We start from the raw sequence: 24,695 nt of genomic DNA, 5'->3' as shown, positions 1-24,695 counted from the left end.
TATTACCAGAAATTAATTGCTGGGTCTTTTGTTTAGATCATTTTAAACCAATTTATTACAATGTCTGAGAAGATTTTGAGTCTTTAAAAAAGTAAGTTACACTTAAAAGATTCATGTTCTTTCAAATCAATAAATAGTTAATTCTATAAGTTGTCCCTTTTTAGTGTTTGAGAGGCCATTCTTTAGGAAAGAGTAAATTATTAGTGTAGTTCTGGATTTTGCTCTAAAGCCACATTCTTCGTTTGATCATCAGTATTTACACAAGTCATTTTATTGCAGACTTTCTCAAGTGTTGTAGCATTTGAACATGCATTGGCAGCTGCTGTACAATCTGAACACTTTTGGGGGGAGCTGTTTGCTTGACAGGGTTTCTAACTGGGTGTTGCTTCCTGCCCGAGTTTCAGTAAGTGAATTTGTTTACTCTACTGAATGAGAGAGATAGCAAAAGTCTGAAATAAAGTGGCCTTGGTTTTACTTTTGTCTTGAGTTTTAGCCATTGTGTCCACTATAGCCTGATTGATTTATTCTGCAAGTAGGATGACATCTTTGATTAGATGTAGTAGAAATAAAATTAAATGCTAGTAAATGTAAACCTGCTTAACAGACTTAATAATAATGTCGGTTGTGTCTCTACCTCATTCCTCTTTTTTTTTTTTAGGTATGTCTGTTTATTATCCTCAAGTAAGGAAGGCTCTTGACAATATTTTGCGAGTTTTGGACAAGGAGGTTGGAAGGCCTATGTGCATGACCAGTGTACAGATGTCTAACAAAGAACCTGAAGATATGATAACGTATGGTTACAGTTTATAACTTTTTCTCAAGTTTTAAAAGAATGCTCAGTGATTATTCATCTTCTGTTAATTTTAGCTGTTGCATTTATTTATTGTGATTTAAAGCAGACACTAATATCTCCTTGGCATGAAGGAGTGACAATGTGTATGTGACTTAAATATGTTGTTGTATTCCAATGAATTACACAAGTTAAACAAAAAAAACTTACTGTGAGATTTGCACTCTAGTGGTGTGATGGGATTTAATTTATTGTTATTGCTTTGCGTTGCTGCCTTTTGCTGTCCGTCTTGCCAAGTCCATAATATTTCTTCAGACTTCCTAAAGTGTAATAGCATCTGGGCCAATACATGTGAATCTGCTTTATCCCCAGTTATTTTTGTTCACAGCAGCAGCAGACCATTCACATTTTTGTTTGTTTTTGTTTACTGTGGTAGTGCACTGATCAGTGAAGCACAGTGGCATTTGTTAAGGCTACTTTGTGCTTATTCAAGTTTATTGACCTCTGTATAGTTTTACAAAATATCACTGCATAAACCTTAGTAAAATAAAATGGTTGCACCTTAAAAGTAGTTTGCTGTTTGTACAAGTAAATTTTACTTTTGACCTGCTTCGTGGCATATCCAGACCTCTATTAAATGCTTAGAATGACATTTCCAACATGAAATTAATATCTGCATACTCAGACTTGTGGATCTATCAGAAAGAAGTTGCAGTACTTCTGATGGTGCAGTTTTCTGTAATTCCTTATCAGAAATTTAGAAGCTGTGGTCTTAGCAAGGAGGAATCTTACCAGCAAGACAGTATTCAAGGCTGATGTTGATCATTTCCTGTACAAAAATATAAGCATATTTTGTGCAGGAATCTTCTAACTTAACTAAAATTCTCATTTTAGTGTTGTCTTAATAGTGTAGTGTCTTGATGTTGGGTAAACGGAGAGACCATGTGGATGTGGTTCCCTGCTACAGTGATGTCTTTTAGACAGTGTGAACTCTGTAGAAGTAATGTACATTTTATGCCATGCAGCTTCCTGCAGCTACATCATTAACTTTTAAAGCTGTAAACCTTATATGTTTTATTCTCCTCAAATCCACATGGGTGCCTATGCATTTTATGTAAATGCACATATTTTCTGTGCATCTATTCATCTCTCTCTCTCTCTCTATATATATATATACATATATATATATATATGTGTGTATGTATGTATATATATATATATATATATATATATATATATATATATATATATATATATATAAATATATATATATATATATAAATATATATATATGCATCCGATGATTCCAGGAGCAACAGTCAAAGAACTGCAAACAGCTATAATTGTATAATGCAAAATAACCACTGCGGTCATAAGGCTGAAGATGATATTCATCCACTTTAATCATTAAAAAACATAAAAGAATCAAGAACATATAATAAAAAAAAAACAAAAATAAGCTAAGTGCTTTCGCGCTCTCATGACCCTTCATCAGAGCGAACTACTAAAATCGTGGTACAATATTTTAAGTGCTGGCGACCAGTCAAAAGCCACCTTAATCTCCACTCAACAAACGTCCAGCCACTGATGTGCGAGCCAAAGTGCAAAAATTAGGGATGTTCACTGGTTAGACTTCAACTCACAAAGCGCAGTTGAAAATAATCCATAACATCTCCACCCTCCATGTTTAGCCAAAAATCATAACTGGTCGTCATTACCAAAAAGTACCAATCATAAAATAAAGTTAACCTACTTATAACTGGCCAAAGTTCAACTCACAAAAAACAATGATATGTCATGCAGTATCGCACACTGCCCATGAGTATAAAACCAGCAGTGTTGAAGAAGCGATAAAGAATAACCAGTCAATGGTTGCAGCTAACTGGGATACTTAGTGGGATTTTTGGTCAAAATCTTAGCGTTGGGATAAAAACAATAACTTCTAAGATGATAATCCACATTCACTGCATTCCACTATTTCTGATCAGGGAAAATATTATGACAAACTTTTTTTGCTATCTATGAACAAAAAATCCCCAAATCATTATTTTTTTTTTTTTAGAAAAAAAAATGCTAAATGTCAATTTTACAAAGGCAACCAAAATATAAAGTTCCATTTAAGTAAATGTTGACATTAACCATTCATAGGAGCATCCATCCGAATCACCATGGTACACATCTTGGTAATTGACTTTCTAAAATATTCTGATTGGTGCTCGCCATGTGCGTAGAACAATAAGGAACTACATAAATGATAATTTCTAATTGGTTGATAGGTATACTTAAACACCAGTGAAAAGTATCAGTTAAGAAGGCATCTGCTTCACATTTAGGGAAAAAATCCATAAGTTCTTGGCCAAAATCTTTGCGTTAAGATAGAAACAAAAATGATGTTTCACATTCATTATATTCCAGAATCTCCTTATGCCAGCTGTCCTTGATTTCTTGGGAGTTAGCTTAACATCATTGTATAACTCTACGAGCATCTTACATTCTTTCAGAGCAAAATTTAGTGGCAGACAAGCTAAACAGGGCCAGGACATTTCTTTTCAAATAGAAATTGTATAAGGGGATTCTTCCAGAAATGGATCCATTTTTGGGAACACCACAAATAGATAGGTTTGCTTCCTTTCAAAACAGACTAAGTAAATTTTACACCAGGACTCCTTGCAGGCAGGCCTGTAGAACAGATGCATTTTCATTTCTGTGGTACTGAGTGTTCCTATATGCATTTCCACCAATTCCAATGATATTAAGCATCATTATTGAAGATTATTGTGGTGACTCCCTTCTGGCCCAAGCAAACATTTTTTGTTCCTTCTTATGGAATCGGTCAGGGACAGTTACCACAAGCTTTCTCACAGACTAGATCTAGTCAAACAAGATGGATGGGGGTTAGTTGATATGCCCCAGTCTCAAACAACTTCAGCCGACTGCCTGGATAATTAAAATTCTAATGCCTTTTAGGTACCTTTTTCATGAGGACATATAGCAGGTACTAGGAGACAAGAAATCCTGCTGCTAAGAAATCTCATGTTAACCAGTGAAGAATATTTTTGTAGTTGGTGCCTCATGTAACAAAGGCCCTGTTTGGGATTGCCGCATTTGTGCGAGTTACTTTATGGCCTGTTTGCTCCTTTGTCAAGGGGTGTTTATTAGCCATTTCAGCATGTCTGCTTGTGGATCCTCGTCTTCATTTCAGACTTGGATCAAGTTGTTCCACAAAGAGGTTTTCTGTGTATATGTAAGCTGTTCCACAGAGGTTTTTCTGTGGATATGTAAGCTTACATGTTTTTCAAGTGACACTTAATTGCAATCTTTACTTTTTGCTGGGAAAGTTATTTCTGTTTATGTTTGAACCAGCTATTCTGGCTGCTTTTGGTTCACATTTTTGCTAGAGTAACTTATTTATTGCTCTGACATCTGCAAAAGGGGGATGCATCTATTCAAGGTGGGTTAACACTTTTGCTTTTCCATGCCGATAGGGTTGCCTGTAGAAAGGAAGAAAGAAAAACAGTGTTCTATGAATCTAGTGATCTACAGTGGATATAAAAAGTGTACACACCCCTGTTAAAATGCCAGTTTTTTTGTGATATAAAAAACTGAGACCACAATAAATCATTTCAAACTTTTCCCACCTTTAATGTGACCTATAATCTGTACAGTTCAATTGAAAATCAAACAAATCTGTTTGGGGAAAAAATGCAAAACGTACAATAAGCTGGTTGCATAGGTGCTCACATCCTTAAACTAATACTTTGTTGAAGCACCTTTTGATTTAATTACAACATTCAGTCTTCTTGGGCACACAGCTCCCATCAATTAAAGAGACTCTGATGAACCTCAATTAAAGTTCAGCTGTCCTAGTAGGCTTTTCCTGACATTTACTCAGTTGCCTGCTATAGCAAAAGCCATGGTTCGCAGAGAGCTTACAAAGCATCAAAGGGATCTCATTGTTGAAAGGTATCAGTCAGGAGAAGGGTACAAAACAATTTCCACAACATTGGATATACCATGGAACACAATGAAGGCAGTCATCAAAAAATGGAAAAAATATGGGACAACAGTGACTCTGCAGAGACCTGGTTGTCCCTCCAAAATTGATGAAAAGACAAGATGAAAACTGGTCAGGGAGGCTGCCAAGAGACTTACAGCAACACTGAAGGAGCTTCAGGAATTTCTGGCAAGTACTGGTTGTGTTGTACATGTGACAGCAGTCTCCCGTATTCTCCATATGTCTGGACTGTGGGGTAGGGTTGCAAGACGGAAACCTTTTCTTATAGAGAAAAACATCCAAGCCCGGCTAAAATTTACAAAACAATACATCAGGACTCCCAAAAGCATGTGGGAAAATGTGTTATGGTCTGATAAGACCAAGGTTGAACTACTTGGCAGCAATTCCAAAAGGTACTTTTGGCATAAAAACAGCACTTCACATCACCAAAAGAACACCATCCCCACAGTGAAGCATGATGTTGGCAGTATCATGCTTTGGTGTTGCTTTTCTTCAGCTGGAACTGGAGCTTTAGTCAAGGTGGAGGGAATTATGAACAATTCCAAATATCATTTGCTTTTGAACCAAAACCTTCAGGTGTCTGCTAGAAAGCTGAAGATGGAGGACTTTTACCTTTCCACATGACAATGACCCCAACCATACATCCAAATCAACAAAAGAATGGCTTCATCAGAAGAAAATTAAAGTATTGGAATGGCCCAGCCAGATCCCAGACCTAAATCCAATAGAAAATCTGTGGGGTGACCTGAAGAGGGCTGTACACAAGAGATGCCCTACCAATCTGACAGATTTTGGAGTGCTTTTGCAAGGAAGAGTGGGCAAATATTGCCACGTCAAGATGTGCCATGCTGATAGACTCCTACCCAAGAAGACTGAATGCTGTACTTAAATCCAAAGGTGCTTCAACAAAGTATTAGTTTAAGGGTGTGCACACTTATGCAACCAGTTTATTGTGCATTTTTTTTTTATATTTTTTTCCCCTAACAGATTTGTTTATTTTTCAGTTGAATTGTACAGGTTGTAGGTCACATTAAGGTGGGAAAAGTTTTGAAATGATTTATTGTGGTCTCTTTTTTAATATCACAAAAACCTGGCATTTTTAACAGGGGTGTGTATACTTTTTATGCCCACTGTATCTCCCTCATTTCTTTCAGAATTTGATTGGCAGGGATTATGGATTTTGTATACTCTGGTCATTCTGTTTGCCAACTCTGGTATTTGTCAGTACGAAGTCCTTTAGGAAAGCTATACAGCTATAGAATATTTAGTATGGTATTGGGAAAGGACAACCAGTGTCAGTTCAGACATTTCCAGTTGGTTGTTCCTTACTATATATTTTCTTGCTTTTCTTCTGTGGTAAAGGATTTCCAGGCAGAATTAAGGCACATTCTAATAGAGCCTTGTTTTCTTTGATGACTTATTGGGGCATGCTGAACTCTAGAAGTTTTCTAGAAGCAACTGCATACTCCTCTGTGCATATTTGTATAAATCATTACAATCTGGATTCCTTTTCCAGGTCCAGGACTGTTTTGAAAGGACCTGCATCCACATCCTTCCTGCACCTGAGATGGGTATGCTTTTGGTAATCAAAGGCTACTGCAACAGTGAGAATGATGAACTCGGTACAGTTGTGTAAGTTGCATTTACCTTAACAGTGGATGTTTGAATTCCTTACTGCTATAGTAACCACTCCCACCATCCATCTCCCTTTCAGTGTACATAGTTTTAGTTGGGATATAAACTTTTTGTTTCTGTGTTATTTTTCAGTATTAGAATGCTTGTATTCTTATGAACAAAGTCGTGAAGAAATTCTGAAGTAATCTCAATTGAGTCATGATTTTCCTCCACAGGTAGGCTGTCAAGTCAGCTCTGAGTGAGTGTGTTGGAGGGAGCCAGAGCTCTGTGAAGCTGGCCAGTTGTATCCTGGGCAAGATACACCCCAGATAGCTAAAGCCTTCTGCAGCAGTGAGGAATTAAAGCATGTATTGTATGATAAGTGCAACTAACACAACTGTACTTAGCTCTACCGTTGAGGTGTCTACTGCTATAAGGACATTCGGAAAGTGTATAGCTCCAGTGATAATTTACTCAGACTGTTTAAGGTATTCACATTTTTTCCTTATTTAGATGACTTGCTTATCTTTGCAGTCTTTCAAAGTGTCAGGAATCTCACTTAGACATCTCTTTCACAGACTGGGGTTTCAGAAGAAAATACAAAAGTCTCTGACTCCTTTCACTGGATTGTTTTCCTTGACTGTTTTTGGATACCTCAGTTCAAAGAGGTTTTCTTCTGCAGGAAAAATGTGCATATCTAGATCTGTTTTCCACTCAAACCTAACCAAGTTTAATCAGTCAGTGAAGATGTACCTGATCCTTCAGATCTAGTAGTTATAAGTATGTCACTTTTGTTTGTATGGTGCAAAATCTGTCACTATTAGTCTGTAGTGTTTTTCTTTTCCTCCTGTCACACTGTTAAAGATTTTGTTTTCTTTTATGATTTATGTAGAGGAGAAAGGAAACCTAAGATTGATTTATTCAGGACATGTGTGGCTGCTATTCCAAGACTGATTCCAGATGGCATGAGCAGGGCAGATCTGATTGAGTTATTAGCAAGGTAAGAAAAAATGCTAAACTGACATCTCTGCCAGCATGCTTTTTGCCTTGTGCAAAAAGCATTTACTTTAAATGACCAGTTTTTTGATTGATTGCTTCCGTACGAGCTCTACAGTGTGAAATGCTTATTTTGTTTATGCAGACTGTCTTGCTCATTGCTTCCTCTTAGAGCTTAGGATTCTGAGATACAGAGATTCATACACATTGCATGCATGTTGCTCATTATTATTATTATTCTCTTATTCTGTGGACCAAGTTTTTATAGATAACCCCATACATTACTAAAGCATACATTTTGCACAAGTGGTAACAGGATCCTATAAGACATTGTAGTAGTTTGAGACCACTCTTTCTGTTGTGGTAATGTAACACAGTACATTGTTATATTGTTTGACACTTGACAGTCATCCATGATTGTTTTTCTAGGAGAACTTTACTGACTGTGAAATTGATAGGTATTTTAGCAGTGTCAGTCATCCAACTGATGTCCTTCAAGGATGCATCTGCAGTCATAACATATGGGTTGTCCTGCCTCAGGCAGCCCTTCGGTCGGCCGGATTCCAAAGTCTGGGTCTGGCCTCGGCTGATGTCGCACTTTCCCCGACGTCAGAGCGTCTGGGGGTATAAAAGCATCAGCCGACGCCATTTTCCTCAGTCTTTCTTGCCGCGCGGTGCCCGAAGCAGAAGCTGTTCGCAAGTGCCGGTCAGTCAGATCCAGTGAATTCAGCTACCGAAGACTTCGAAAAAAGCTAAGTACCCCGTTGGGGACTCTCTTGCCTCAGCCGATGTCAGACAAAGTAAATAATTGTTTAACTTGTGGGAAACAAATGCCTCATAAGGATTTCCATTCCTACTGCCTTCCTTGCTTAGGCCCAGACCACGACGTATCGGCCTGTTTAGCCTGTGCTTCCTTCAACCGACGAACTCTTAGACGTCGGTCGGAGTTTGCAGAGGAATTTTTTGGAGACGCTTTTGCTTATAAAATGCCGTCTGAGACTCCGACTTCGCATATGGTCAAAAAACGCAAGGAAAAGGACCGACACTCGCGGCCCGCGGTTTCGGCTGAAACCACGGCTAGGCCTACCGCGAGTGCCTCTGTTTCGGCCGAAACAGAGTCCTCGGAGATTCCTTCTTCCGAAACCATACTTCTGACCACCAAGGCCCGGGAGGCCCCAGCTGAGTCGGCTTCAGAACTTCCTACCGAAACCAGTGTTCAGGAAATGTCCGACACAATACCTTTGGACATTTCTACTCCTGCACGTGGGGCAGCTAGGCCCCCTGCTTCCATGTCCATTAAGGCCTTTTCAAGGGCTAAAGCTGCCAAACTTTCTAAAGCTTTGCCTGCCAAATCTACCTCCCAGAGGCCTTCCTCTAGTTCACAGATCCTCAGCCTTGCTGAGGACCTTATTTCCTTAATTAGGGGTTCACAACCTCACCCAGACAGGGCCTCTCAACCTCCTCCAGACAAAAGGCCCAGGACTGACCCCTCTGACCCACACTCCTCAGATGATTCCACGGATGGATCTGAGTTGTCAGACCACCAGGAAGGGGCTTACTCGCCTTATGAGGATTCAGCTGCTGAGGAATCTATCCCTTCGGCCTCCCCTCCTGAAGAGTTTTCCTTTGGTGAGACTCTACACTCCATGAGAGAGCATTTTCAATGGCAAGGTCAGGATTTCTCTGATTCTAGAAAAGATTAAGGACCTTTTGCATTTGCCTCAGCATAGGCCCTTAGCTATACCTCCTGTTCTGAATGTAATTGATGATGTGTACAATGATGTCAGTACAGCCCCTGATACTCTTCCTCCGGCCCCTGCCAAACCTGACAGATACTACAGGGTCCCGGATTCTCATTTCCATCTGTATAAAGCCCATTCTGCAGACCCAGAAACTATTTCTCAGGGCCCTAAAGGGGTTGTGGCCGCTACTGCCAAAAATCCTCTACCCTCTGAAAGAGAGTCTAGAGCTTTAGAGAGATGGGGAAAGAAGGTGTATACTTCTGCAACTATTTCTGTCAGGGCATTAAACTGTCAATTTCATATGATAAAGTACCAACAGTATTTGTTAGATGAACTGAATAAAAAACTTTCTTCTCCTGAACCCCTAGACCGTAAATCCCTTCAGGATTTGGTACACAACTCACAACAGGTTAGTAATCATTTCTTAAAATGTGGCTATGATGCACTGGAGGCTTCATTTAGATCAGCTATGACTGGGGCAGTTATTCGTAGGCATGCCTGGCTGAAGGAGCAATCTTTGCCAGACCATGTCAAAGCTAAACTCCTGGATGCTCCAATGGAGAAACAAAATTTATTTGGCTCCTCTGCTCAGGAGATCTTAAAAAAGGTTGAAGAAAAGGCAAAATCTGTGCAAACAGTTAAAGATTTCCTGCAAGTTCAACCACCGAGATTCAGCAGAAACTGGCCTACTAAGAATTGGTCCTTTCCAGACTCTGACAGAGCCCAGAGAGGCAGGAACAGGCACCCTAGAGGCAGAGGTCAATCGAAGGGCTCCTACAGAGGCCGTCAGTGGCAGCCTACCAACCAGAGGAGTAGTGCAACAGCAACAACAACCACCACTACACCAGGACAGGCTCAATGACTTAACTCTGATTCCGCCTACCAGGGATCAACTGGAAGCACCCTTGGGCGGAAAGCTGGCTTTATTCTCAAAAAACTGGCATTATATTACAAAGGATACATGGACACTGCAAATAATAGACAAAGGATACAGGTTCCACTTCCACACTTTGCCAAAAAGAAGCGGAATGCCAAACCTTCCACCAAATCAGAGGGCAGAGGCTTTAAGACAAATCAGCAATTTACTTCAGATGAAAGCTATAGAAAAGGTACCATGTTCAGAACAAGGCCAAGGATTTTACTCCAGACTATTCCTTGTACCAAGAAAAGAAAATCAATGGAGGCCTATTCTCGACCTGTCCGCACTGAACACTTATCTCATTGTGCCAAAATTCAAAATGCTGACCCTACAGCAACTTCTTCCCATGTTGGGCAAGGAGTCTTGGCTGGTGACTCTAGATCTCAAGGAGGCATACCTGCACGTCCCTATTCGACCAAGTTGCAGAAGACACCTCAGATTTCTTGCAGGATCAGAGCATTATCAATTCTCAGCATTGCCCTTTGGCTTATCTACTGCGCCCAGAGTATTCACGAAATGCCTGACATCAGTAATTGCACATTGCAGAATACAGAGAATTCAAATTTACCCATACCTGGACGACTGCCTAATACAAGCGGACAACAAGAAAAATTTGATAAAGGACTTGGCCTATGCCATACACCTGCTACAGACCTTGGGATACACAGTCAACATCCTAAAGTCAAGACTAGTACCATCCCAAAGGATAACCTTTTTGGGTGCAGATCTGGACACAACCACCCAAATGGCCTTTCTCACAGAAGAAAAACAAAAACAACTTCCAGATTACTTAATGATTCTGACAAGACAAACTCAGCTTACTGCAAGGAAAATCCTGCAGGCCCTGGGTTACATGGCATCCTGCATAATTCTAATACCGCATGCCAGGCTGCATATGAGGAAATTACAATGGTACCTAAGGAGTGTATGGTCTCAACACAGTCACAGTTTAGAAACCATGATACCAATCATTCCATGCCTTCAAAAGGAATTCCTGTGGTGGGCTCAGGCCTGCCAGTCCAACAGAGGGTTGCCTTTCAACAAACCAAAAACAAGGCAGACCATCACCACGGACGCCTCAGACCGAGGATGGGGAGCACACATGGAGGGCAAATGTATCCAAGGCCTATGGCCTCAAGGACAGCTAAGCATGCACATAAACCAAAAGGAAATGCTGGCAGTGAGGCATGCAATCGAGGCATTCAAACCCTTCCTCCAACAAGGACACCTGTTAATAAGGACAGACAACACCATGGTTATGTGGTACATAAACAAGCAGGGAGGCACACATTCTTACCCTCTATGCCGGATGGCTATGAATCTGTGGGAACTATGCCTGAATCTCAGTATCCAACTACAGTCCCAATTCGTGCCAGGGAAAGAAAATGCACTGGCGGACAGCTTAAGCAGAACTACCATGGATGCACACGAATGGATGCTGCACCCAGACATCTTCCAACTCATAGCAAAGACATGGGGAATGCCGGAGATAGATCTGTTCGCCTCCCCACTCAACCATCAACTGAAGACATTCTGCTCAAGGACATACCACCCACAAGCTTGGAGGGTGGACTCTCTCTCTTTCAGCTGGAAAGCCCTAACAGTATATGCCTTCCCACCTCTCCCATTGATGTACAAGGTTCTACTGAAGATCAGGGAGGAACAGCCAAAAGTGATACTAATGGCTCCGGACTGGCCAAGACAACACTGGTATCCATTATTGAGAAGCATGTCTCAGGCAAAATCATGGCCTCTCCCCCTATGGCCTCTTCTTCTGACGCAGAACAATTTCAAGACCCTGCATCCCAACTTGAAAACATTGCAGCTTAACTGCCTGGAAAATTCCTTAAATCCCAATCAAACTGTTTTATCTCAGAGGGTGAAGGACATTATCCTGGAGGCTCACAGGCCTTCCACATGGAAGACATACTCAGTTAAATGGAAGAGATTTCTCATTTGGAGCCCATCAAAAGGCTCAGATGTCACAGTGGCAAACCTAACAAATATCCTAGAATACTTAGCAGAATTGTTCCACAATGGCCTGTCCTATTCTTCCATTAAGATTCGTGCTTCAGCAATTTCAGCAGAATACAATGTGGATCCACCTATCTTCTCGCACCCTCTCCTCAGACAATTCCTGAGAGGGATCAAAAATATTAAACCTCCAAGAAGACCCCCTCTACCTGCCTGGGATCTCAACTTTGTGCTGGAGAAACTGACACTTCCTCCTTTTGAACCAGCAGCATCAGCGGATCTACAGTTTCTATCTTGGAAAACTGCATTCCTTCTGGCAATCACTTCAGCAAGAAGAGTATCTGAGTTACAAGTATTAATGGCAGTGCAGCCTTTTCTTATTTTCCACCAGGACAGGGTTTCACTAAGAACCAATCCTACTTTTATGCCAAAGGTGGTATCTAGGGTATCCTTGAACCAAGCTATTCACTTGCCTACGTTCTTCCCTAATCCACAGAATAGAGGGGAAAAACTTTTGCACACCCTGGATATACACAGACAACTACGCTACTACTTGGACAGAACAAAAACTAGCAGAAAAACTGACCAACTTTTTGTAGCATATGCAACTGGTGTGCAAGGAAGAGCAATTTCCAAACAGACAATTTTAAAATGGATAGGAAATTGCATTCGATTTTGCTACTCCTTTCATGGAAAGACAGTTCCTGAAAACATCAGGCCTCACTCCACAAGGGCCACGGCCACCACTACAGCCTTCCTACGAGGGGTGGCTACCAAGGACATTTTAGAAGCTGCTACTTGGAGCTCCGTGCATACATTTGCCAAACATTACAATCTACCTTTATACTCTAGATCCAGAGCAGGGTTTGCTACTGCAGTCCTGCAGGGGATCTTAACTACACCATCCTTTTCTTAGTACCTCCTCCCCCAGATTGGCAATGGTATTCTACCTATATGTTATGACTGCAGATGCATCCTTGAAGGACATAGTACAGTTTTGTACCTACCATAAATGTAGATGGCCGATAGGTATGCATCTGCAGTCAGGATTACCATCCCTCCTTCCCCTCTGTGGTATTCCTAGGGTTCTTACCCCTCTTTTAGCTAGCTGGGGGAATCTATTATGGTGTATTTGTTTGTTTATACATGTATATAATTTGCAAATGTTTGGAACTTTTCAGCATTTATCCAAATTTAGCCTTCCTAGAGGGCACCTGTCATCTGGGGCAAGAAAAACTGAGGAAAATGGCATCGGCTGATGCTTTTATACCCCAGACGCTCTGACGTCGGGGAAAGTGCGACATCAGCCAGGGCCAGACTTTGGAATACGGCTGACCGAAGGGCTGCCTGAGGCAGGACAACCCATATGTTATGACTGCAGATGCATATCTATCGGACATCTACATTTATGGTAGGTACAAAACTGTACTTTTTTACTTTCCTCGGTAGCTGTTCATCCTTCTGCTACAAAGTGGTGTTTGTTCTGTTACACAGCATTTCTTTATTCATGCCATAGTATAATGCTGATGTTACATCATACCATATTCAATTCTTGCTGCTTTAGAAACTGGTTGTTCAATTTCATTATTTGTCATGAATTGTTGTTGGTCATTTTACACCCCCCATTTTTTTTTAATTAAGTTCAGCTTGTATGTAAAAGCATGACTTGCATAAATATATTGTGCTTTGGCCCTTCTGTATGTTTCCTCCACCATGCCACCTATTCTATCCCTTTCCAAAACACACTATTTGCATTGCAAAATCTAGTCAGGGTTTAATACATTTCCCAATATCCCTTTATTAGAAATAAAATGTCGTTGTCTGGCTTAGAATTTCTGCTGTTATACTGAAAAACCATGATGTCCTTCCATTTCACTGCTGCAGTATTCATTTCATTACTTTAGGATCCCCTGCCCAAGGGTCTTTAGGTTGCTTTAAGGTATGCTATATGTCACACGTATGCTGCTTGTGTAGCATAGGGTGTAAAGGTGATGATGTCCTTCAAGGATGCATCTGCAGTCATCACATATGGGTTGTCCTGCCTCAGGCAGCCCTTCGGTCGGCCGGATTCCAAAGTCTGGGTCTGGCGTCGGCTGATGTCGCCCTTTCCCCGACGTCACAGCGCCTGGGGTATAAAAGCGTCAGCCGACGCCATCTTCCTCGGTCTTTCTTGCCGCGTGGTGCCCGAAGCAGAAGCAGTTCGCAAGTGCCGGTCGGCCAGCTCCTGTAAATTCGCTATCCGAAGACTTCAAAAGCTAAGTACCCTGTTGGGGACTCTTTCTTGCCTCAGCCGATGTCAGAAAAAGTTAATAATTGTTTAACTTGTGGGAAACAAATACCTCATAAGGATTTCCACTCTTACTGTCTACCCTGCTTAGGCCCAGACCACGACGTCTCGGCCTGTTCAGCCTGCGCTTCCTTCAACCGACGTACTCTTAGACGTCGGTCGGAGTTCGCAGAAGAGTTTTTTGGGGATAGTTTTGCTTACAAAATGCCGTCGGAAACCCCAACATCACATTTAAGAATCGGAAAGGCAAGGACCGACACACGCGGGCCGCGGTTTCGGCTGAAACCATGGCTAGGCCTACCGTGAGTGTCTCGGTCTCGGCTGATACCGAGTCCTTGGAACTTCCGAACCCTGAAATAATTCAACTGACAGCCTCGGCCCCTGAGGCTCCTACCGAGTCGGTTACAGAATTGCCTTCCGAAATTGGTGTATTGGAATCTTCCGACACCATACCTTTAGACAAAGCTACACCAGCACGTGGTGCAGCCAGGCCTCCTGCATCCATGTCTATTAAGGCCTTCACCAGGGCTAAAGCTGCAAAACACACTGAAGCCATGTCTCCCAGAGTTATTCCTCAGGGACCTTCTTCTAGTTCACAGATTCTAACTTTAGCAGAGGACCTTATCTCTTTAATTAGGGGCTCTCAGCCTCATCCGGACAGGGGCTCCCAACCCCCTCTAGACAAAAGGCCCAGGATGGATCCTCCTGATCCCCTTTCCTCAGAGGAGGCCTCTGTTGGCTCGGATCATTCAGATTACCAGGAGGAGGCTTATTCGGCCTACGAGGATTCGGATGCAGAGGAATCTATTCCTTCGGCCTCCCCTCCTGAAGAGCTTTCCTTTGGGGAGACCCTTCACACTATGAGAGAGCATTTCAAATGGCAAGGCCAGGAATATTCTGATTCCAGGAAAAGATTAAGAACTTTACTTCATTTACCTCAGCATAGACCTTTGGCTATTCCTCCTGTTTTAAATGTGATTGATGATGTATACTCTGACTCTAGTATGACTCCTGACACTCTGCCTCCGGCCCCTGTTAAGCCCGATAGGTATTACAGGGTCCCGGACACACATAATTTTCTTTTGTAAGGCCCACTCTGCTGACCCTGAAACTATTTCGCAGGGCCCTAAAGGGGTTGCAGCTGTTACTACTAAGAACCCACTCCCCTCTGCTAAGGAGTCCAGGGCATTAGAGAGATGGGGTAAAAAAGTGTATACTTCTGCCACTCTTGCTATGAGGGCATTAAACTGTCAATTTCACATGATACAGTATCAAGAGTATTTGTTAGAAGAAATGCATAAGAAATTGTCTTCTTCTGAACCCCTTGACCGTAAATCCCTTCAGGATCTGGTACATAACTCCCAGCAGGTTAGCAACCACTTCTTGCAGTGTGGTTATGATGCATTGGAAGCTTCATGTAGGTCAGCAATGACAGGTGTTGTTATACGCAGGCATGCTTGGCTAAAGGAGCAATCTCTGCCAGAACATGTTAAAGCTAAGCTTTTGGATGCTCCACTGGAAAAGCAAAAGTTATTTGGTTCCACTGCTCAAGACGTCCTAAAGAAATTTGAGGAGAAGGCAAAATCTGTACAAACAGTTAAGGATTTTCTTCAAGTCCAACCACCTAGATTCAGCAGGAACTGGCCTTCCAAGAATTGGTCCTTTCCGGACACAGAAAGATTTCAAAGGGGCAGGAACAGGCGTGCCAGAGGTAGAGGGCAAGCTAGGGGCTCCTACAGAGGCCGTCAATGGCAACCTCCAATCCAGACGGGCAGTTCAGGACCTGCAACTGCTGCACAAGGACAAACTCAATGACTTTGCTTGGACTCCGCCAACCAGGGCTCAAGTTAGAAGCACCTTTGGGCGGAAAGCTTTCTTTATTCTCAAGAAATTGGCACAACATTACAAGAGACAAATGGACACTCCAAATAATAGACAAAGGGATACAGGTTCCATTTCTACACATTGCCAAAAAGAAAAGGCATGCCAGGTCTGCCACCAAATCTAAGGGCAGAGGCTTTGAAATAAATCTCAAACTTACTACAAATGAAAGCCATAGAAAAAGTTCCTATTTCAGAACAAGGCCAAGGATTTTACTCCAGGCTATTCCTTGTTCCAAGAAAAGAGCATCAATGGAGACCAATTCTCGACTTGTCCGTACTGAATACTTATCTCATTGTGCCAAAATTCAAAATGCTGACTCTACAGCAACTCCTTCCCATGCTGGGCAAAGGGTCTTGGCTCGTTACTCTATACCTCAAGGAGGCATACCTGCATGTCCCTATCAGACAAAGTTGCAGAAGATACCTCAGATTTCTTGCAGGGTCAGAGCATTATCAATTCTCAGCATTGCCCTTTGGCTTATCTACTGCGCCCAGAGTATTCACGAAATGCCTGGCATCAGTAATAGCACACTGCAGACTCCAGGGGATTCAAATCTACCCATATCTGGACGACTGCCTTATACAAGCGGACAACCAGCAAACTCTGATAACGGACTTAAATTATGCCATCAATCTTCTGCAGGCCTTGGGATATACAGTCAACATGCACAAATCAAGACTTGTTCCATCCCAAAGAATAACCTTTCTGGGTGCGGATCTAGACACAACCACCCAAATGGCCTATCTCACAGAAGAAAAACAAAGTCAACTACCGGATTACTTCAAGAATCTGACAAGACAAACCCAGCTGACTGTAAGGAAAATCCTGCAGGCCCTGGGTTACATGGCATCCTGTATTCTTTTGATTCCACAAGCAAGGCTACATATAAGAAAGCTACAGTGGTACCTAAGGAGTTTATGGACTCAGCACAGTCACAGTTTGGAAACTTTAATCCCACTCATTCCATGCCTTCACAAGGAATTTCTGTGGTGGGCTCAGGCCAGCCAGTCCAACAGAGGGTTGCCCTTCACAAAGCCAAAAACCTCCCAAACGATTACAACAGATGCTTCAGACCTAGGTTGGGGAGCACACATGGAGGGCAGAGGTATCCAAGGACAGTGGTCACGAAGGGAGCTACGCATGCACATAAATCAAAAAGAAATGCTAGCAGTGATGCATGCAATCGAGGCCTTCAAACTCTCTCTGCATCAAGGCCATCTACTAATAAGGACGGACAACACCACAGTTATGTGATACATAAACAAGCAAGGAGGTACCCATTCGTACCCTCTCTGCAGACTGGCAATGAATCTATGGGATCTTTCCTTGAAACTCAATATACAGCTACAAGCTCAGTTTGTGCCAGGGAAGGACAATACACTGGCGGACAGCTTAAGCAGAAATATCATGGATGCACACGAATGGATGCTGCACCCAGACATTTTTCAGAAGATAACACAATCTTGGGGGAGCCCGGACATAGATCTATTTGCATCCCCCCTCAATCAATTGAAGAAATTCTGCTCAAGGACATACCACCCACAAGCGTGGAAAGTGGACGCCCTTTCTTTCAGCTGGAGAAATCTGACAGTGTATGCATTTCCTCCTATTCCATTAATGACCAAGGTGCTACTGAAGATCAGGGCAGAACAGCCAAAAGTGATTCTGATAGCTCCGGACTGGCCAAGACAGCACTGGTACCCACTGCTAAGGAGCATGTCACGTACAAAACCATGGCCCCTACCACTATGGCCACTTCTACTGACACAGCACAGATACAAAACTCTACATTCCAACCTGAAGACATTGCAGCTAACAGCGTGGAGAATACCTTGACTCCTCCTCAGGATAAGTATCCCAGAGAGTGAAGAATATTATTATGGAAGCTCGCCGCCCTTTCACAAGGAAGGCATATTCAGCAAAATGGAAAAGATTTCTCATCTGGAACACCACAAAGGGCCTAGATGCGACAATGATGAACATGGCACATATCCTGGAATATTTGGCAGAAATGTTCCACAATGGGCTGTCTTACTCTTCTATTAAGATTCATGCTTCAGCTATTTCAGCAGAGTACAATACTGACCCACCTGTCTTTTCTCATCCTCTCCTAAGACAGTTTCTAAGAGGAATTAAAAACATCAAACCTCCCAGGAAATCACCTCTACCTGCTTGGGACCTTAACTACGTGTTGGAAAAGCTAACACTGCCTCCATTTGAACCAGCAGCATCTGCAGATCTACAGTACCTCTCATGGAAGACTGCTTTCCTTCTGGCAATAATCTCAGCAAGAAGGGTTTTGGAATTACAGGCCCTGATGGCAGTTCAGCCATTTATTATTTTTCACCAGGACAGAGTTTCATTAAGAACTAATCCTACTTTTATGCCAAAGGTGGTTTCCAGGGTTTCATTGAATCAAGCCATTCACTTGCCTACCTTCTTCCCAAATCCACAAAACAAAGGGGAGAAACTGCTGCACACCCTGGACATTCACAGACAGTTGCGCTACTACTTGGACAGAACTAAAGGTTTCAGAAAAACTGACCAGCTGCTGGTAGCATATGCTGCTGGTACTCGAGGAAAAGCAATTTCCAAACAGACAATTTCAAAATTGATAGGAAATTGCATCCGCTTTTGTTACTCATTTCATGAAAAGACTGTACCAGCTAACATTAGACCTCATTCTACGAGAGCCACAGCCACCTCCACAGCCTTCTTAAGAGGGGTGGCTACAAAAGACATTTTAGAAGCTGCCACATGGACCTCCGTGCATACATTTGCCAAGCATTACAATTTACCTTTATATTCCAGATCCAGAGCAGGATTTGCTACGGCTGTCCTGCAGGGTATCTTAGCTACACCATCCTTTTCCTAGTACCTGCACCCCCAGATTGGCTATGGTATTCTACCCATATGTGATGACTGCAGATGCATCCTTGAAGGACATAGTACAGTTTTGTACCTACTATAAATGTAGATGTCCGATAGGTATGCATCTGCCTCCCTCCTTCCCCTCTGTGGTATTCCTAGGGTACTTACCTCTCTATTAGCTAGCTGGGGGGATCTATTATGGTGTATTTGTTTTTACATTTACATTTTTGCAAATGTTTGGAATTTTTATTGCTTTTTTCCAAATTTAGCCTTCCTAGAGGGCACCTGGCATCTGGGGCAAGAAAAACTGAGGAAGATGGCGTCGGCTGACGCTTTTATACCCCAGGCGCTGTGACGTCGGGGAAAGGGCGACGTCAACCGACGCCGGACCCAGACTTTGGAATCCGGCCGACCGAAGAGCTGCCTGAGGCAGGACAACCCATATGTGATGACTGCAGATGCATACCTATCGGACATCTACATTTATGGTAGGTACAAAACTGTACTTTACTACCAGTCTGCTGTTGTGGTCTGAACTTCTGTTCCTTTGCTGGTTCTCCAAGCTGCTTACAGATAAGTGCCCCGTTGGGGTTCTTCTTTACTTATTATTTTTTTATTGCTGCTTATAGGGTTTCATGTCATCCAAGAAGGGTACCAGTGTGGGAGACGGATTCCCATAAAGACCTCCATGACCAGTGTCTTTTTTGCTTAGGTGCCTCTTATAACCATACATCCTGTTCCATTTGTCAGGCTTTTGTACGTAAAACCCTTCGTAGTAGACTACCTTCTTTGGTGCATTATCTTAAAAATCAGTGTCTTAAGCTTCTTACGAAAGACATGATTGAGGGTACTTCCCTTTCCGAGGGACAGCTGTCGGTGAAGAAAGCCAAAAAGCCTAGGCTGGAATCTTCTGCTGTTCAGACTTCTCCGGACATCTCTCCCAAGGTGAGTGAATGTGCAGAGGTTCACTTGGGTTTGTTGTTCAATTTTTCTGCCACACCTGGGTTGGAGGCCAGCTGCGATCCAAATTTAAGCACTTAAGAGGAGGCTTTGCAGGCGTCCATTTCAGATTCTCAGGGGGAACCACGGCTGATTATTTTCAAGGGGTCTAGGTGTGTTCTTCAGGTATTAGTCAGAGAAGTCGTCCCTGCTACCATCATTGAATGCTGTTATGGGTCAGAGCCTTCCAAATTTTATAATGCAGATGTTCCACTGAAGAAAAAACAAAAGACTAAACCTATTTCTCCTGCTCCTAAGGATCCACAGAGTGAATGGCAGGCCTTCACTCAAGGTTTGTTTAGCGCTTTGATGGCATTTAAACCTCAGGGAATTTGTTCCATCCCCACCCCCCTTGGTCCTCTACTCCCCTAAAAAGACCCAAGGATCAGGATTCCTTTGGGGAGGAGCTGGATTCAGATGAGGAATCCTTTGCTTACTCTTCTAGCAGTCCTGATGCACCATTTGAAAAGATTTCTTTTGGGGACACAATTTCCAGGGTGATGGAGTTCTTTAAATGGGATTGTGCTGAGATCTCTGAGGTACATAAAGCAGAATATGAGTTGCTACAGATCACTTCTCCTAAACCTTCTGCTTTTCCTCCTGTTTTGGGTGCCTTGTTGAATGCATTTCCTATTGCTTCTAAAACTCCAGACTCTTAGCCCCCTGCTCCTAAGAAATCTGACAGATTCTATAGGGTGCCTGAGGACTGCAAATCTTTGTACAAGTGTCCTTCTGCTGACCCCTTGGTGGTGTGTGTAGCTTCTGACAAGCCCTCTCAATTGCTTCCTTCTTCCAAGTTACTGCCCTCTAATAAAGATTGGGCCATGGAAAGGCTTGGCAAGAAGGTTTACACCTCTGCTACTTTGGCTTTTAGGGCTGTTAATTGTCAGACCCATACGTCCAGGTACTTGTTGACTCTCCTATCCCAGGCTTATCGGATTATTTTTGATCTTTCAGACTCTGGGAGTAAAACATCTGCTCTTTCCCTGTTAGGGACTTCCTCCCATGTGACTTGTTGTTCTATCACGTGTAATTATGATGCAGCAGATGCTTCCTCTAGGGCTGCTTTTGGGTCAGTGATGAGGTGGTATTGGCTTCGGCTTCAGTCTCTGCCTGATGTTATTAAGGCTAAGTTGATGGATGGCTCTCTTGATAGTAAACACTTGATGTTCATCGTGCATACAGCTGCAGTCATAACAGATGGGTTTTCCTGCCGTCAGGCGGGTCCTCGGTCGGCCGAATTCCAAAGTCTAGGTCCGGCGTCGGTTGTCGTCGCTTCTTCCCTGACATCAGTGCGACAGGGGTATAAAAGAACCAGCCGACGCCATTTTCTTCAGTCTTTCTTGCCGCGTGGTGCCCGAAGCAGAAGCAGTTCACAAGTGCCGGTCGGCCAGCTCCTGAGATTACAAATATCTGCAACCAAAGTATTCTTGAAAGCTAAGTACCCCATTGGGGAAACTTTTCTTGCCTCAGACCGATGTCAGACAAAGTTAATAATTGTATTTCATGTGGGAAGCAAATACCGCATAAGGATTTTCATTCCCTCTGCATTCCTTGCTTAGGCCCAGACGACGATGTCTCGGCCTGTCGTTTTTGTGCTACATTCAACAAACACACCATTAGGCGTCGGGCGGAGTTCACCCAGCACTTTTTTGGCAAAAAATTTAACTACATAATGTCGTTGGATACTCCGACTCCAGTTTTGACTAAAAGACGCAAAGATAAGGACCGACACACGAGGTCCGCGGCCTCTACCGACACCACGCCAAAGCAGACTACAGGTGGTCCGGTTCTCAGTGAGGCGCCTACGCAGCCCCTGACTACCGACGACACTTTATTGGCGGTGTCTTCTGTACCCGAGGTCACAGGCTCTTCGGCCCACACCCCAACTACAGATACCGAAGCCACTCTTGGCGGTGAAACTCAGAGTTTAGACAGGTCTGCCTCCTCTCAAGGTGTCTTCAGGCCTTCTTCTTCTTTTTCCATCAAGGCTTTCACTAAGTCTGACAGCCATGCGTTCTAAAAAACAAACCCCACAGGGCCCTTCTCAAAGCCCCATGCCTAAAAAGCAGATGCTCGAAATGACTGAGGACTTAATTTCTCTTATCAGGGGTTCTCAACCCCCCCCCCCCAGAAAAAAGGACCAGAGTGGAGGAAGAATCCCCCTCCTCGGACCAGGCTTCCATTATTTCAGAACATTCTGATGACCAGGAACATTCTTATTCCCCTTTTGAAGATTCTGATGCAGAGGAGTCCATTCCCTCTGTCTCCCCCCCAGAGGATTACTCTTTTGGGGAAACCTTGCATACCTTGAGGAACTCTTCCACTGGGAAGGTCAAGAGTACTCAGACTCCAAGAAAAGGCTTAGGGATTTTCTCTTGCTCCCTCAGCACAGGCCTCTGGCTATACCCCCTGTCTTAGATATCCTTGATGATGTGTATTAGGAGTCCTGCCTTAACCCAGACTCTCTACCTCCAGCCCCAGTCAAGCCTGACGGGTATTACCGGGTTCCTGACTCACACCAATTCCTATACAAAAGCCATGCAGCTGACCCAGAAACTATCTCACAGGGCCCCAAGGGAATTAAGGCCTCCACTGCTAAAAATCCTTTACCTTCAGAGAGGGATTCCAGAGCTTTAGAAAGGTGGGGGGAAAAGGTATACATCTCGGCCACCTTATCCATGAGGGCGTTAAACTGCCAGTTCCATATGTTAAAGTACCAACAGTTTCTGTTATCACAGTTGGGAAGCAAAATGTCACAACCTGAACAACCAGATTTGAAGGAGTTGCAGGATTTGATACATAGTACAGAACAAGTAGGTAAACCTACCTTGCAATGTGGTTTTGATGCTTTAGAGGCCTCGTGTAGAGCTGCTGTTACAGGATCAGTCATACGTAGACATGCTTGGCTCAAAGAGCAAACCTTACCAGATCATGTCAAAGCTAAATTACTGGATGCACCTCTGCAAAAAGATGTATTGTTTGGTGTTAAAGCTGAGGAGGTATTAAAGAAAATGGAGGAAAAGGCAAAATCAATGCAAACAGTGAAAGATTTCCTACAGGTACAACCCCCACGTTTCAATAGAAATTGGCCTTCAAAACATTGGTCCTTTCCAGCCACGGACAGACCCCAAAGAGGTAAATACAGGCGCCCGAGGGGTAGAGGGCAATCTCAAGGATCGTTTAGAGGCAGACAATGGCAAGCATCTACCCAAAGAGGTAGTGAAGATAGTTCACAGCCATTCAGAAAGCAGAACCAATGACTTTCCCCTTTGCATGCCAAGCAAGGCTCAAATGGCAACACCTTTAGGCGGAAAACTGGCATTATTTTCAAAAAATTGGCATATTGTCACAAAAGACAAATGGATCCTGGACATTATAGACAGAGGCTACAGATTCCACTTTCACACCCTACCAAAAATGAGAGGCATGCCAAACCTGCCACACAATCAAAGGGCAGAGGCACAAAAACAAATTTCAGATCTCGTGGACATGAAAGCTATTCAAGAGGTACCTGCACAAGAACAGGGTCAAGGTTTTTATTCCAGACTATTCCTGGTACCAAGGAAGGGCAAAGATTGGAGACCTATTTTGGACCTATTCATCCTAAACACATTTTTACTCGTGCCAAAATTCAAGATGTTCACATTACAGCAGCTTCGTCCCATGCTGGGCAAGGAGTCTTGGCTGGTAACATTGGACCTCAAGGAGGCATATCTGCATGTCCCAATCAGACAAGATTGCAGAAGATACCTCAGATTTCTTGCAGGTTCAACACCTTATCAATTCTCTGCATTGCCCTTTGGCTTATCTTCTGTGCCCAGAGTGTTCACGAAATGCCTGGCATCAGTAATTGCCTACTGCAGACTGCAAGGGATACAAATTTACCCATATTTGGACGACTGCCTGATCCAAGCGGACAGCAAGCACATACTTCTGAAACATCTGGCTTTTGTAATAAGGTTGTTGAATTCCCTGGGATACACAGTCAACAAAAAGAAATCAAGGCTAATACCCTCTCAAACAATTTTCCTGGGTGCCAACTTGGATACAAACACCCAGATGGCCTACCTCACGCCAGAGAAACAAGGGCAACTAACTCAATACTTCAGAAAACTGGCAACTTTCACCAGGCTGACTGCAAGGAAAATCCTGCAGGCTCTGGGATTCATGGCATCTTGCATCCTACTAATCCCATGTGCAAAGCTGCGTATGAGGAAACTTCAGTGGTACCTGAAAAACCTATGGTCTCAGCACAGCCACAGCTTGGAAACAATAATACCACTAATTCCATGTCTTCAAAAGGAATTTCTGTGGTGGGCTCAAGCATGTCAAACAAACACAGGTCTCCCATTCTGTAAGCCTCAAGCAAGTCAAACCATCACAACAGACGCCTCGGATTACGCCTGGGGGGCGCACATGACAGATCGGTGCATTCAGGGCAGATGGTCCCAAAAGGAAAAGCACCTACACATCAATCAAAAGGAAATGCTAGCAGTTATAAATGCTATTATAGCTTTCAAAGACCTGCTGCATCCAGGCCAGCTATTGATAAGGACAGACAACACCACAGTAATGTGGTACATAAACAGGGAGGAACCCAC

At 43.1% G+C, this 24,695-nt stretch overlaps 1 protein-coding gene across 1 annotated transcript in view; it reads left to right on the top strand.

Moving 5' to 3' along the window:
• FRYL (FRY like transcription coactivator) overlaps positions 1-24,695 on the top strand; it is a 3,917,685-nt gene that overhangs the window by 1,326,927 nt on the left and 2,566,063 nt on the right. Inside the window, exons 16-17 of the mRNA XM_044055727.1 lie at positions 659-791; positions 7,312-7,419. Of these exons, the coding sequence (XP_043911662.1) occupies positions 659-791; positions 7,312-7,419 (241 nt within the window). The remainder of the gene's footprint in view (positions 1-658; positions 792-7,311; positions 7,420-24,695) is intronic.

Source organism: Protopterus annectens, chromosome 14.part0 (genome assembly GCF_019279795.1).
Source record: "Protopterus annectens isolate FY-2018-M chromosome 14.part0, PAN1.0, whole genome shotgun sequence".
NCBI classification, from domain to species: domain Eukaryota; kingdom Metazoa; phylum Chordata; order Ceratodontiformes; family Protopteridae; genus Protopterus; species Protopterus annectens.
The sequence above is the reverse complement of the archived record's forward strand: the minus strand, read 5'-3'. Positions and strand labels throughout refer to the sequence as shown.